Source organism: Lacerta agilis, chromosome 16 (assembly GCF_009819535.1).
Source record: "Lacerta agilis isolate rLacAgi1 chromosome 16, rLacAgi1.pri, whole genome shotgun sequence".
NCBI lineage: Eukaryota > Metazoa > Chordata > Lepidosauria > Squamata > Lacertidae > Lacerta > Lacerta agilis.
The window spans coordinates 2,854,673-2,870,786 of NC_046327.1; the positions used below are offsets into that span (position 1 = coordinate 2,854,673).

General features: G+C 42.1%; 1 protein-coding gene across 3 annotated transcripts in view; it reads right to left on the bottom strand.

Moving 5' to 3' along the window:
• Positions 1 to 6,288: 6,288 nt before the first annotated feature.
• CNTLN (centlein) overlaps positions 6,289 to 16,114 on the bottom strand; it is a 160,097-nt gene continuing 150,271 nt past the window's right edge. For 2 of the 3 annotated variants that reach the window (XM_033173714.1, XM_033173715.1), the window contains one exon: positions 6,289 to 7,261. In XM_033173714.1, coding sequence (XP_033029605.1) covers positions 7,160 to 7,261 — 102 coding nt within the window. In that variant the 3' untranslated portion in view covers positions 6,289 to 7,159. Of the gene's footprint in view, positions 7,262 to 9,393; positions 9,739 to 16,114 lie in introns of those variants that run through there. The other variant, XM_033173713.1, reaches the window with a different exon arrangement.

The window sequence follows — 16,114 nt, forward strand, 5'->3', positions numbered from 1 at the left end:
TCTTAAAAAAAAGTAAGGATTAGGTCTGAAAAGGTAAACTGAAAAGATAAACAGCTATGTCATGGCAGATAACCTAGTTGTAAGGCACAAGTAAAGTTAAGCAGGGAATGCCAGTCAATCCAATAAATGGAGACAGGATCACACTGAACAAATAAGTGACCAATCAGGGTAGGTTGCAATCTAAACCTCTGTGTACTGTTCAAGCCAGAATTATTCACTGTTACTGGGCAATTCTTCATTTTGTACATATTGGGGAGGGGAAATATTTTAATTTTCCGTTTATTTTTGCTTCCATTCCCCCTGCCTATTGCACATTGGTTTGTTTTAAAAGGAAGGGAAAAAACGATGTGTTTGCGTTATACAACTAAGCATTGTGGGGGGACGGGGGATGACGACTCAAAAAAACTTTCCCCCCCCCACATTAAAACTGTTTTACTGCAAAAGCTCACAGGAAGAACTAAAAGTCGTTTTGTGTAAAGTTAATTTAAGGCAGGTGGGAACTTTCCTTCCACTAGGTGGAGCAACAAGAGCACTTAATGGAAGAATATATTCCGCCAGGAAGCCTCCATTGTCCATATAAAGTAAGAGGACATTTTCTTTCAATTATTCTTGAGTTTCCTTGGTCGTGTTTGGGGAGGTGTACATAAAATGTGCATTTAAAACCCTGTACTATCCAATGCCACTTAAAATGTGCTGGGGAGGGTGTATTTCTTGGGTTGTTTCCATTTTTATTATCTATTTTGTTTTGTTTTTTATATTGTGATTTTATGTTCTAACCGCTCTGAGACCAGTGTGTATATGGTGGTATGCAAAATTGATAAATAATGCACAAAAAATCCCTTAAGAATCTGCTAGGCTCTCGAAATTTTATTTGGTCATTTAATTGTCACAAAGAAGCAGCTAGCAGCAGCCTGCCATAAGCAGGTCAGAATACAGGTGAAACTCGAAAAATTAGAATACCGTTGAAAGGTTCATTTCTTTCAGTAATTCAACTTAAAAGGTGAAACTAATATATGAGATAGACTCTGCCATGACATGCAAAGCAAGATATGTCAAGCCTTTATTTGTTATAATTGTGATGATTATGGCGTACAGCTGATGAGAACCCCAAATTAACAATTTCAACTTTTATAATGGAAAACTTGTCTGTGAAGAATTCAAATGGTATTGAACAAGAACAAAGGGACTTGGCTATGTTTTTTAACAGGCAGTAGCTGTTACTCTCAAACATCTCAGCTTCTTCATTGATGGCTCCACACAATATGAGAGACCTCCAGTCCTCCCCCTTGTTTGTTGCATGTGGGACAGCATACCCTCCAACATTTCTCCAATGAAAATAGGGACATCCTATTCCATAATAATGATGATGGTGATAAATTTATTATTTATACCCTGCCCACCTGACCGGATTGCCCCAGTAGTAATGTATGGAAGTGAGAGCTGGACCATAAAGAAGACTGATCGCCGAAGAATTGATGCTTTTGAATTATGGTGCCGGAGGAGATTCTTGAGAGTCCCATGGACTGCAAAAAGATCAAACTTATCCATCCTTAAAGAAATCAGCCCCGAGTGCTTACTGGAAGGACAGATCCTGAAGTTGAGGCTCCAGTACTTTGGCCACCTCATGAGAAGAGAAAACTCCCTAGAAAAGACCCTGATGTTGGGAAAGATGGAGGGCACAAGGAGAAGGGGACGACAGAGGACGAGATGGTTGGACAGTGTTCTCGAAGTGACTGGCATGAGTTTGGCCAAACTGCGGGAGGCAGTGAAGGATAGGCGTGCCTGGCGTGCTCTGGTCCATGGGGTCACGAAGAGTCGGACACGACTGAACAACAAAGGAAAAGCAGGACATTCCAGGATCAAATCAGAAACCAGGATGGCTTCTGTAAATCAGGATCAGGACTGTCCCAGTCATCATCTATTTGATTTACTCCCATCTGGACGTCGCTACAGGGCTTTATATACAAAAATGGCTAGGCACAGGAACAGTTTCTTCCCTTGCGCCATTAAATTGTTAAATTCGTAGTTATGTAGCGGAAGGGGATGCCAGTTATGGGTGGGGTTTCTTTGCTGTGTTACTGTATTGTGAGTGGAATAGTGTTGTATAAGGTACATTTATATTGCAATGTAGCCGAAGCAAAATTCCAAGTATGTTGGTACTTGGCCAATAAAATTATTCCTATTCCTATTTTTCCACTTGCAGATTCTGTGACAGGACTCAGGGACGGGCAGAGGAGGTCTCCTTTATTGTGCTGAGATATCAACCAGGAAAAAGCTTCTACTTGCCCTAAAACTTGGCTTGACATGGACGACCTTTCAATTCTTGATGAACTTGGAGGTAGAGATCTCTGTGCTGCTGGACTTCTTGACCAGGGCAGGAGTAACTGCCAGATGGTCAAGGGGCAGTTGCCTTCACAAGTACATTTGTAGAAGCTTAGTTGACCGATTGAACCAGAGGTAGCTGTTCTTACAATAAACACACTATTACAAGGAACAACAGGCTGTACCCAGTTCAGTTTTCCTCAGAGTAGACTCAGCTGAAATGAATGGATCCAAGTTAGTCACATCCATTAATTGAAATTGGTCTACTCCGAGAATGACTAAAATTGGCTACAATGCTTTCTTGTTAGATCAATGGCTACTTGCCAATGAGTAATAAGGAATAACTGCTAAAAGAATTGTTATTAATTTAAAAAAAAGAAAATGACATTGATACTATTTACTACAAACTAAGCTTTATTACTCATCTCATTTTCAAAAGTCTCAGAATTAATAGCCAGATACAATTTAGCGCAACCTGACAATTTAGAAACATTCAGTGCTGCTAAATGAATTGGTGATGCAGGAACATAACATTCACAAAGGGTATTAATTTGTTTTGTTTATAAACAAATTAGATTGGTTTATAAATGGATTCTCATTACTTCTTCCTTTGGCTGGAACCTTTTTTTTTTTCATTTCACTAAAATGAAATTTGCACAAAGCTAATGCAAAACATAAGACTCCAGAGAGAGAGAGAGAAAATATCTAAGGATACGCACAGCACTTGGATAATTGGCATTATCAATAAGCCAGGATTTGTGTAAGAACAGTTTATACTGTATAGTATTAATTATGCCTTTTTAGTCCATACCCACTGACAAAACTAATTCATTAATCAGTACAAGGCTGAGGCTAAAGAAAGTTGTAGAATCTTCACTATTGGATTTTTAAGAGAAGTTCAGAAGCTGTCAAAAATGCTCTGGGCAAAGGATATTCTGTTTGAGGACAGGAAGTTAAAAGCTGGCAACCTTGCCCTTAAGTTGCATTTTCCTGTAAAAATGAAATGAATGAACTGGTCTTGCTTAAATCCAACAAAAGTGGAAAATTTAAGCCAAGGATGGTAAACTTGCACTCCTCCAAATTGTTGGATTCTCCCATTTCCATCATCCCTAACCATTGGACATGCCAGCTGAGGCTGATAATTCAACAGTATCTGAAGGGTCACAGATTCCTCATCCAGGATTTCAGGCCACTCCACCTGACAATTTCTTCAAGCTGCAAGATCTGTTGCAGTATGTAGTCAAAGGCATTTGCTCCAATTCTTGTGCTGCTGCTGTAATTTAAGGATCTTTCCTATGATCCCTGAGATGATTCAAATTCATTTTAAACTATTCTAGGTATGTTTTAATTAGGGTTGGGCGATACCTGGTTTTCAACATCGCCGTGTACTGATACATCACAATGTCTGAAATAAGGATGGAGCTACGGAGACATTGGCTGGCTTTCCTGGTTTTTTCCACATTGTGATATATTGCCAGGTCAGGAATGATGAAAGTGATATGACGATAAGGACTTCAAACCCATTTTGGACGATATATTGATATATCACCCAGCCCTAGTTTTAATGTATGTATTCAGGCATACTCTGATGCGACAGACCGTAAGATAAGCTCCCAGGACCCTTTTAGAGCAGGGATTCCTAAACTGTGGTTTGTGGACCACTGGTTGTCTGTGAGCTTCATTCAGATGGTTCATGGTATGTTCATTAAATAGCTGAAAAACAATTAACGCCAAGTACAGTGCATTGCAGTTTCTATAACTGGCAGAAAAACCATTAAATGGCTCAGCAATTTTCAAGCAGTTCATGGGGTAAGAAAAAGTTGGGATGGCACCATTCTAGTGCTTCAGATCTATGGTTGTAATCCTTCTAACAGCTGGTCTACATGTTCAGCTAAATTATGTGGCGTGCCCATTTCAGACTGCTTACCAGCTCATGGAAAAGCCCAGGCCAATTATTTGTTTCCAGTGTGCCAGCTGGAATCTATGTGCAGGATTCAGATATGCAATCTTCCACTTCAGTGTAACAAGATTTTACTGCACATGCAGCTCAGCTCTTAGACCCCTAACAGCAGATTTACAGTCCTCCTTTATAGAAGGGGTTGAGGTGGGTTACAGCTGTTCATCCTGCATCTCTCATGGGTATCCTTTTTTTCTCCATACTTTTTCAAAGTATGTCAGGAGGGAAGCAAACTTTTTGGCCCAGAATTTATAATAATCCAAAGACTATATTTTCCTGCACTTTGTTGAGGAGTCTAGAATCAATCCGAAAACAGGATCAATTGGGAAAAATTTATAAGCAACGAGGAGGAAGGGGAGGAAAGTAAATCAGAGGATTGGTCTGCATTCTAGGTGAGGCCATCATTCAGGTGCGGAAATAATGAGAGGCGATGCACAAAGTACCGGTAAAATGCAGCTTGCTCCAAAGTTATTTCAGCCGCTCAACAAAAATATTGGAGACAACCGGAAACATGAAAAGTGGTGGGTTGGGGTGAGGAAATGTTTATTTATTTATTTACAAGCAAGTGTAGATAGATGTTTGTACTAGTTCTAGCTTTATGGGCAAGTTGTGATTGGGTGGGATCAGAGAATTTCCCATCATGCTATTCTTATACTCTTTTAACTGAACTAACTTAAATTAAATAGCAGGTGTGATAACACGTTAAACCGTCTGAAGAGTGTGCAGGTATTTCACATCAGTCCAGGCTTTGTGGCTTACAGGGTTAACTTCAGATAAGCTTAAACACTCAAAGCATATGTCTGCTCAATTTTCTACGGCACAACAAATAAGATCCAAAAAAAAGTATGCGGTGCTGAACAGCATTTATGGTTACGAAATTCAGTCTCTCTTTTTAAACCAGTCAATAAAATTCATCTGTAGGAATAGCAAAATAAAAAAATCTGAAGAAGTGTGCATGCACACGAAAGCTCAGGTCTCTAAGGTGTTACTGGAAGGATTTTTTTTTATTTTGTTTCGACTACGGCAGACCAACACGGCTACCTACAGGTACCTGTACGTAGAAATAGCAATCGCATATGCAGCCGTTTATAAGTGTTCTGATGTTGTTCTAATTAAATAATTGAATGGGTGGCCCCATCCTTCCATGCCAAACTCCTTGAAGAAAATACCAAGTGTTAACCTGGAACTTCTTTTGACCAACCAACCAATAAGGCACACCACCCTTTCATTTCCTTGAGCATATCTTCAAAGGCATTTTAAAAGAAAATACTTTATACAGAAGACTAGAACAAGTTGTCAAGCAGTCTTCAGAATCTTGTTCACACAGAAGCAATTTACCAGTAGCTGAGTATTTTGTCTGTGCTGTAAGGATGTGCCTTTGTTCTAAAGGGGTCATCCTCTTTAGGAAATAATCGAACGGGTCTTTAAAAATTCTTGTAGTTGTGTGGGAGGCGTTTTTTCTTGACCCAGCCATGGGTGTGCTATTGATGGCATGGGTCTCAAGCATGGCATTTATTTCATGCCATGTGCTCTCCTGATTCCACGGGGAAACAGCTCCCACATGACTGAGAGACTCTTTTAAGCACCTGTCCACAGCTATGATCCCCTAAATCAGGGGGCGCCAATGTGGTGAGATGCCCCAGCCAGAATGGCAAGTGGTCAGGGAGATACAAGTTGTAGCTCAAACCATATGGAGGGTCCCACATTTGCTACCCATGTCCTAAAGGTGTAGGGTCAATATGTGCTTATCTATGCACCTCTATTTTCAAGCATATTACTGATTGTTCTATTATTACAAAATGTTACTACAGCTGTGTGTGTGAGAGAGACAGAGGGACGGAGAAATGGAGAGAAACATAATTTTTCAGGGATTTCCTAGATAAAAAGTTCAACTCAAAATCATTTATTCAAACAAAATGTTTCTTAAATACAATTAAATACATTGCACACCTAATACACTCTTTCACAGTAAAAAACAACCCAACAACAACAAAATAAAAAACAACAACAATAGGAAGCACATGTTTGCTGAATGGTCCCTAAAAATGCTTCATTAACCATGCCTTGTATTCTTTTTGTTGTTTCACATAAAAAGAGAATTTAGAATCTGTCTATTAGGTTAGTCATAATCGAGGGTTTTCAAAGGGCACTCGTGAATTATATTAAAATTAGCACTCCTGCTTTTCTGAATGTATGGCACTGTTGCCTAGGGGGTTTCTTGTGCACACACCATTCAAATGATCAGGAGCTGTGCAAGAAAAGAAGCTGCTCAAGTTCCTAATGGATTGTGCTTAGCAATGCCGGTTGTGTAATGCAGCCTCTACCATTTTTGGACTACAACTCCCATCAACTCCAGGCATGTTTGCTGGGAACTGCCCTTAAGACGACCTCTGCAAGTGCACCTTGCTTTATCCAGACTTTCTACTGGCAAAATAAATTTAATTTTTAATTGCTTGAAGGCAATCTTTGTGCAAAATGCTTACACTATTTCTATTGGACACGGGAGCATAACCAGTGACAAATGGATCTGCAGCTAATGCTTAGAGATGTGTTTGTGTAGAAGGTGGCTAGCAAATAAGAAGGGGGATCTACAGCCAAATCTTAAGCCTGTTTACTTAGAAGACCCATTGGTGGCAACATTGCCAATGGCTGCTTCACACTTAATGAGAACAGGTACGTTTGCCATGTCCACATTGGTGTGTATCTTTCCTTTTCCTAGTTGCTGCACTTTTTTGTGAATGCAGCAAATGGACCCGCTGCTACAGATTGTGAACTGGTCATTAGTATGAGCCAAAATCAGGAGTGGAGTCAAAGTGCAAAACCAAAAACAGGAGGGGGCAGAGTCCCCTTTCTCTATTTCAAGATTCTGTTCAGCAACACCTAGGTCATTTGTTTCACAAGAGAACTGTATTCTTCCGCCAGTTTTTTCTGCTCATTTAGTTTTTCCAGCACTGCATCCATTAAATACGAAGCAAAAGGAAACTGAAAGAGAAGCAGAGTAAGAAAAATGATCAGTGAAGCCTATATTTTTCTTCAGCTAAAAAACATTTACTAAGTGTTCTGAAGCCATTAGATTTCACTTAGTTCTGACACTGGCACACTTGCCCACGTCCGTTCTCTCCTAAAACGGATCCTCCTGATTAGTGTGTGTAACTGTTCCTTATCATAAAAATGATAAAAGAGCAGAATAAAATGAAAAAAGATAAACGCCTTATTGAACAATTCATGGTTTACTGACCATGTTAATGATGTAATCTGCAATACCAGCAGCTCTGTCATTTATCTTCAATCAGCTGATCAATATGAGGTTACAGTCATCTCTGGGGCACTTATAAGTAGACGCAGCACTGCAAGCTGACTGCTCTCAGGAGAGGGAGAGAGGGAGCTATCAATACAGATCCTCGGGCCGGAGGCAAATGCTTTCAGAGGCATCCAGTGAAACTTTGGGGACTAAATGCAGGGGGGGAAATCCCTTCACAGATCAGGATTCTATTGGGCAACATAAGCATAAAAGAAACTTCGGGGTGGGCGCAGGACAAGCTTGCACTGACTTTATTTATCCTTTATGGTCAAAGTTAGAAAAATGACATTATTCACAGGATGGCTGTAATTCTCAAGAAAGCCTTCGTCACATGGCAACTCAGTAGTCTTTGTGCCCTTAGAGCAGTGGTGTCCAAAGTATTTCAAAGAGGGCCAGATTTGATGAAGTGAAGGGCCGTGAGGGCCAACCAACCAAGGTTGTTAACCTTTTTTAGGATTGAAGTTGTTGAGTTGTTGAGGTACTTTTAGGATTTTACCCCAGGAGATAAACTGCCACAGGGGCCAGATTAAGCCAGCCAGCCAACCAACGGGCCAGATTAGGCCCCCAAAACAGATTTTGGACATGTCTGCCTTAGAGCAACAGTCCACAGTGGAAAGGAAATGCTTATCACCATGTGAATGGGTTGTTTGTGGGCATCTAAATCTACACCAGGTCTGTGAGCTCACTATGCTGTTGAGAAGGAACAAAGTGATTTCCCCAGCAGGCCACGCAACAGGTGTGAAATCTTGTGCTAAGTCTGGAAAAAGCCTTTCAGTTGCAGAAGGACATCTGAGGATCCACCCTTTTCTGGCTCCAAAGGCTATGAATCTCAACAAAGTAGGCCAGGTTTCTGGTAAGAGCTAGAAACGGTAACTAGCAAATATGGCAAAAGTGAAACCAGGGGCTGCATTTGAAATGCTCAAGCATGAGCCTAGGTCAAGGTAGATGCAGCATGTAATGACAGACGGACATATCAAGCATATTAAGTCATTCTGTTGAGAAGGTTGGGTTTGGTCAACAGACAACACTAAGCAGTTAGTACTGTTCAACAAACAGAAGCACTAGCAGAAGACTTCACTCAACACAGACTTAGCACAAGCATCTTCTTGAGATGTTTTGCAAGTCCTTGTGCAACACTTTGTACCAGCAGACACTGAGGAAAATATTTCACAATGCCTTGTGCTAACAGAAGCACTCCACTGAATTTCACTTCTTTTTCACAATGGTTGTGTGCTAAGTCAGAGGAAGTCTTTTCATTTGCAGATGAGGGCTTCTGCTTGCACCTGTGGAACCAACCCATGGTACCCGAAGATTGCTAACCTCAACAAAATTGGCCAGGTTTACAAAGCGGTTTGCCTAGAAATCCCTATAGATGCAGAAGTATTCCCACAATGGGGGGGGGGGGTTAAGACCTTTCCTTCGCTGCAGGCCACACATCCAAATGGAGCAATATCAGAAATAAAGATTTGCGATTTTTTTTTTAAAAGCTTTCTTCTCCAGTTAAGTATTCGTAGATGAATTAAGAGCAAGAAAAAATTGTATGTGGGGGACATAAGCAAATGACTAACTCAAACCACCACAGATGAGAAAAATAAATTAATACAGAGAAAAACACATCAACATGTGTGCAGTTTATATACTGGTGTTAATGTTTCTTGTGCCACAAGAACACTGATCCAATAGGAAACATACACGGCAGTTCACATGTGACTTTGTAAATATCATTTTCCTACATTATGTTTTCCCTCTCTTCATGTAGTTATGTATAGGTTAACTGTCATCCTTTCCATTCTTCAAAGTTTCTCAAATCTGCCTGTCACTACCCTGACCACATTTGCTTTTGAGGCATCTTTATTTTTTCCTAATAACACTCCCTTTTAGATGAATGGATTACTTTACCACTGTCTTGGGCTCATATCATTCTATATTTTACCTGCTGTTCACTACATTCTAAGGCTCCTTTGTCACTGTAAAATGATTTTTAAGGAGGTGTTTCTATCTTAATCATTCAGTGCAATCAAGGATAAGAGAGCTTGAAATGTTGCAGATGTCTTGCACATTTATCAGCTTCTGGGAATGTGTCCATGTTCTTATCTGGCTCTCTTTATAGACATACATCCCGCACTGCATCTTTGCAGTCTTCATCTTCAGTGGAGGCCTGCCAGATTTTTATTAATGGGTTAGTAAATATACAGATTTCCTCTGTGTGTTCATAATTCCTGAACAAAAAGAGCTCACCCTACAGAATCCTGTCAATGGGGCCCAAATGTTTACTCTCTCTCTCTCTCATAGGAAGCTACATTATACTGAGTCATACTGTAGGCCCTTTTAACTCAGTATCAGAGGCAACAGGTTGCCCCCAAGGTTGGGGGGGGTGGGGTTTCCAGTATGTGTGGCATCACGTGTATGACCCGCATGCCTTGGGCACGGCTCAGGAGGCTGAGCGCTCTGGAGGAGCCAGCCAATGAACCTGCATTGCGCATGTCACATCACACATGCACAACATACACGGGGGCACCTGGAGATTGTGGGGGCCTAGCCCCTTCAAACAAATATTGAGGGGGCCAAGGTGCCTTTGGCCCCCAAGAGTTGGCACGCCTGCTTCATATGCACAGTGTAGGGGAAGTAGACCATGAATAAAAACCAGGCCATAGCTTTATTGATTAGGGTCAAATATGTTTGGTGTGGGCATTGGGCATGTATCCAATGACCAACCAGCTCAGGTGCAAGTTGATTGACAGCTGGGGTTGGTGAATATTAGGGGTCCCCCACAGTGCTTCTGAAGGGACCCCAATCAGTCAGTGGCCTATCAGCCTCCAAGCATCACCCTACCTGCATATATGATTTTTTAATTGACAAGAGTTACAGATTATCCTGCCTAAAAGCTTGCCATCTATGATATGGGGCACAAAAGGCAAGAGTCACCAATTCAGGTAGCATAAATCAAAGAGACATGGCTCTTAAACAGCTGTTTGAATGGAACGACACAGAAACCAGGCTGAATGTTGGTGGGCCCAGAGTTCATATATTTTATGTCTTAGGCCTGGTCTCTACCCAGGGCATTTACAATGAAGGAATAAAAACGAGAATTCCTGTGGCAGGGAGTGATAAATTTGATAAGATGCAGCCAATGTTCCTTCAGCCAATCGGAAGCTGTGGAAGCCCCATCGGACGTTTGGGTTCCAAAGAACGTTCACAAACCAGAACACTCACTTCCGGGTTTGCGGCGTTCGGGAGCCAAAACGTTCGACTCACAAGGCGTTCAGGATCCAAGGTACGACTGTATTCACCCTCTCCACCTACCATAAGTAAACACACACTTCTTTGGTTGAGGGGACAGAATGTAAAGATTAGGCCTCTCACTCTGGTCCTTTGCTACCACCACTTTCCCTGGTTTGACAGGTTAATTTGATGCAGGACAAGTTGATTTAGAGTCTGCTAGCTTTGGCAAAGAATAGTCTTTGGAGTTTCCCATTTGAATTAAAATTTTAAAGTCAGTAAATATCCCTTTCCTATACAGTTGCATGGCCTGACAGGGTGCGTTGAGACGGTGTGCATATCTCCACTGGGATACCTTGTGCCTCACACTGCAACCTGTTTATGCAGCTAATTTTGTGTGATGCAACGTTCACTGCAGAGCTCATATTACCTTATTGAAAAGACAACCCTGAGCAACAGAAAACAGCTTTACCAAAGTTTGTGATCACTTTGAAGGGAACAGGGGTTGTGTTGTGTGCTGGGTGATGCAGATTCTTCACGAGCTGCCTATTGTATAGATTTCAGCTGTCTTTAAGGATACTAGAAGCTTTGCTCTCTGGGGGTTTCAAGAGAGCAAGGCCTCGTGAGAGAGGAGGCAGACATCAGAGAAGTAACTCTGCTGGCAAATGTCTCCATGGACAGGGAAGTCCCATGAAACAGCTCAAAGGGCAGCTACAACTAAGGTACAACTAGGGGGGAAATTTTAATTTAACTGGCCCCTCCCAATCTTTGATCTTATGATCTTTTTTGCTTAAATTAAGCACTGGTGGTAGTAAGAAAAATGGCAGGTTTGGTACATGATAAAAATACTCATATGACCCATTTCCAACGGTCATAGATTACAGTAAGCAAAGAAAGAAAAATGGAAGATTCATATGAAGTGGTCCTTACAAGATCCAGCAATGTTTGGTGTCTGATAAGATACTGCACTATGCTATGAATTTCCCATTTGTTATCCTTCTGCCCACAAGGCAGGGGGGAACAGCAAACAGAAAGGAAAGAGCCATACAGGAAGTGCCGCCATGTTTGTGCTAAGCAACAGGGTGACTATTGGTATTACTGATATATATGTATGTATTTTCGTAAAATGTATATACCACTTGATTGTAGGAAACCCCCCCCCCCCCACAAATTCTTGCCACAGATCTGCCCTGCCTCACTTTGCCTCCACCCTGCCCGACTTGGCAGAAGCAAGGGTTGACATTTGGTCCTCTTAACACACACAAAGAGCCTCTTAATTAGAGTGACGGCATTTTAGGCAAAGCAAGAATATTGGTCAGCCCTTTAACAGGTGACCTTTAGCTTCTGCTGCAAGGTAAGTTCTGCAGCACTGAAGCAAGGGGAAAGGGCTTAAGCAGCAGACCATCTGTGATTTGGCTGCTGTGTCCTGGCTCCTGCATCTCAGCCAGGCATTATGTTGCCAAACCCAAATATTTATTTACAAGTCAGCCTTGCAAATATCAGTGGTTTAAATAGAAGCCGGGTTCTTTCATTAGGTTCTCATCCTCTGCACACAGTGCTATATTACACACACACACCCTGCCGCCCCCAAAGTGTCTCTTCGAGAATAAGGATTTGGAAACACATATTTTCACTTTTTAAAGTACAGAAGTGAGACTAGATAAAGGGTTTCTTTGATTATGGATAGCTGGAGAAATGTACGTTGGATATTGTATAGACGTAGGTATGCCACGTAATAGATCTCCTAACCAAGACTTTCTCCATAAACTCTGTGTGCATCTGTGCCATGGGAGGTCATTGATTACTCTGCATTCCCTGTGCTTTAAGAAATGTTATGCATTGGAGAGACCCATTCATTTTTTCTTTCCTTCCCCAAGGCTTTCTGAACTACATGGATACGTGTTTCCATTCCAGCTTGAAATTATAAAAACGATGTAACTTTAAGAATTGGTTCCAGTTTGCTTTCCCCCCTCTTCCTATTTTCCTTTTGCATCATATCCTTCAGTTCATAAGCCTTTTTGGCAGGCTTCTTTTGACTGTAGGTAAGCCACTCTTGGAGACTTTTCAACAGAAGAGCAGGGCAGAAAGCCATTAAACCAGGGATGCAGAACTTTTCTCCAGCCAGATATTGCTGAAGGCCAACTCCCATCAGCACCGGTGAGCAGGACCAATGGCAAGGATGATGGAGTTTGCCACTCACCAACATCAGGAGGACCAAAGGTATTTTAAGTGACCCATAGATGCTTTGGTGACGAAAGGCGCAGTCCTTCCTGAAGGTCCAGTAGGAGGCTATAGGATTCTGCGGAAGCCCTGCTGCACTGGTGGAAAGCAAGAAACACCACTGCTGTGATACTCCAGATATGCCAGTGGAACGTGGAGCTAGCCAAGGGAATGGCAGTAGAAGTGCCGTTGTTGGCTGAGCCACTGGGGCTGAGGATGCTGCAATGTCATCCTGCATTCAGTGCGCATGGGGATAGAGGTATGTACGTGTCCCAATGCATGGATGGCGTGCGCTGATGCCGACAGAGTCCCTGATTGAAGGCTTATGGCAATGTTCCTGGGGATGCTGTGGGTGCCTCTGCTGTGTTTATTCCACCGTCATATGTTCCGGTTGCGTTTCCTCGACCTCATGCGAAGGTCCACGCTTCCTCTCCTCTCCTGGGCGAAACATGGTAGTCATTCCGCCAGCATATGTCGCCCCTGCACCCCCAACACGGGTAATGCGAGGATAGGATTGCTCCGTAAAAAGACTCTAATAGCCCATTAGGTGAAACAAGAGCTCTCTGGAAGCTTTCTCTCCACTCTGCCTGTAGTCTCACTCATATGGGCCGGCTGGGGGTGGGGGAGGTCACTTTATGCAGATATATTTGTTCAGCAACTGCCCAGAGATATTATATTTGTTAATCAGCAACATTATTGATGATTTCCTTAGGCAGAAAAGATCCCGTCCCCTTTAGGTAACAGCAATACAGGAAACACAGGTGGAGATGCAACATCTACGAGGTGTGCCCCGGTTTACGACTCCTCTCTGGGGGAATCTTTAAATGACAATAAAGAACAACCAGTGCTCACCATGAAACTGCTCCCTCCCAAATTCTAATGTAGTGCTAAAACGGTGCATGTCAGCAATAAAAATAAAACGTCTATGACATTTTAAATGTTATCATACTGTCACAGTGGAATAAAATTAGCTTGAAAAATGATCCAAAGGGATGTGATGCTGTTCATTTATGTATAACAGCAACAGCAGCAGTTTCCCTGTGTTCATAAAGGTTTCTCCATTAAATTTACCTCCAGTCAATAATTAGGAGTCCACAAATAAACCTAGGCAATTAAATCAATACTGTTGGGCAATTATGTTCTAGAGGCCAGGCTCAATGGCACAAGAAGACACTATATCAAACTTCGGTATTAAGTGATCTCATGTACTTTGCTGCAAGACATTCTGCGAGGGGGGAGGAGGAAGTGGGGGGGGGGAGGAAGGTGGCCCAGCAGATCACAAAACGGACGTAAATGTCTTGGATGGGAAATGCAAATGACACAAGAGGGCTCTAACTTTTGCAAGCTTATTGGCCTCTACAGAACAGCCAGGAGTTTTCATGTCAGCCTGGCCTTGTCTGCAGGACGTGCTGCCCCTCGTGTTCCACAAAACTGGACAGGTGCCTGCGGTACTGGCCCACTGAGAGAAGGGGTATTCAATATCTTCCATGTGCACCTACGACATATCACTTTCACAGGTATATGCCAAAAAGGAAGCTATCTGGCTTAGGCTTGTTAAGTTTTGTTGTGATTTAGGACTGCCTTCCATTTTCTTCCATCGTCAATGCTTCCACGTAGGACAATTGTGCTCATCACATGTCCACTGGCATGCTTAAGGAACAAACGTATGTTCGTTCTGGTATTTCTACACATGCTGGGAAGCCATGGCAGAAAGACAGAACAAGGGCCATTGTAAACCCACAGCCAAACTTTGGAGCCCGTAGTTTGGAGTTGGAAGCCGCTTCCTTTCTTCAGCAACTGAGTTCCATGTGTTTCCCACTTGGTGCTGGTGAGATATGAGCAGCAGTATGATCTGAATCATCTCCAAAGGCTGCAGTTCTCAACACACTTACGTGGGAGTAAGCTCTGAACTCAATGGGGCTTGCTTCCAAAGAAATAGCATTGTGCTATAAATGACTTGAAGTCCCATCGGATTCAGGAAAAATATGTATCCAAAATATGTGGATTCCAGTCGGCCACCTAAAACTTTGCCTAAGTTATGCACTAATGGCCAGGTGAGAGGAGGATACAGAAAACATTTTTTTGGTATTTGATCTTTCTGTCATATAGACTGGCAGAGGCGTAGTTCTGGAGACCTTTTAACTGTGGTTAAGATTTTTTGAGACTACCACCTTCCCTCTTTTATCTTCCCCAGATATTGTGTTACGTCAGCATTACTGTTAACTGGAGTCCCTGCTTAACTACAGGTTGAAGCCAGTTTCAGATCCTGCCTATGACAGGAGCCTGCTTAGCACTGATAATGGCAAACATCAGTGACAGTAGCACTTAGCCAGGGTTAAGGTGGTCAGAGGATTGGTTGCAGAATTTGTGCCATGAAGGAAGAAAGGAAGCAATGAGCAAAAGGGGAAGTATAGAGTGAGTTCTTAGTTGTGTCATTAGCTCCCAGTCTCTTAACCACACTTAATGTATCACCAGAATTACATAGGCACCAACCCTATAAAACGGTTGCCCGATTCACACTTCCTATTGACTGAATATTTGCATTTCTGGGATTTTGGGGCAATGAAAGTATTGGTGCTCCTTTAACAAAAAGATGCTTTTTGATAATTAAATACCAGCAAGTCAATGAATATCAGCCATCACTGTAACACTGGATTTTAAGTTTTGGCCTCATTTATGGTGAAAATGTGTGCTGCTTTTAACTGGGTGCACAGATTGAAAGCTATTTCCAAGTAGGCTATCGCCCAAACCATTTTAAACACCCCCTTTCTCACTTTCTGAAGAGAAATCGCACGTGCATTTTACGACATTTGTGCAATAAATACTGCGGCACATCTGTCATAAATAGACTCTTCTCTTTGTAGGACAGTTTCTCCCTGGATTAGGGAGACACATTAGCAGAACTGGGAGGATAAATATACTACACAGGAAAGAAGTTTCAAAACCCAGTTTATGTTGTCAGCCATCTTGAAACAAAAGCTGGCTATGACTAGAAAAGCAGGGCTCTCACCTGCCAATAAGCTGCCCTTGATCACTTACAAGAGGGGAGCATCCCAGCAGACTTGTGTGTGTATTAAAAAAAAAAAGACTTGAAA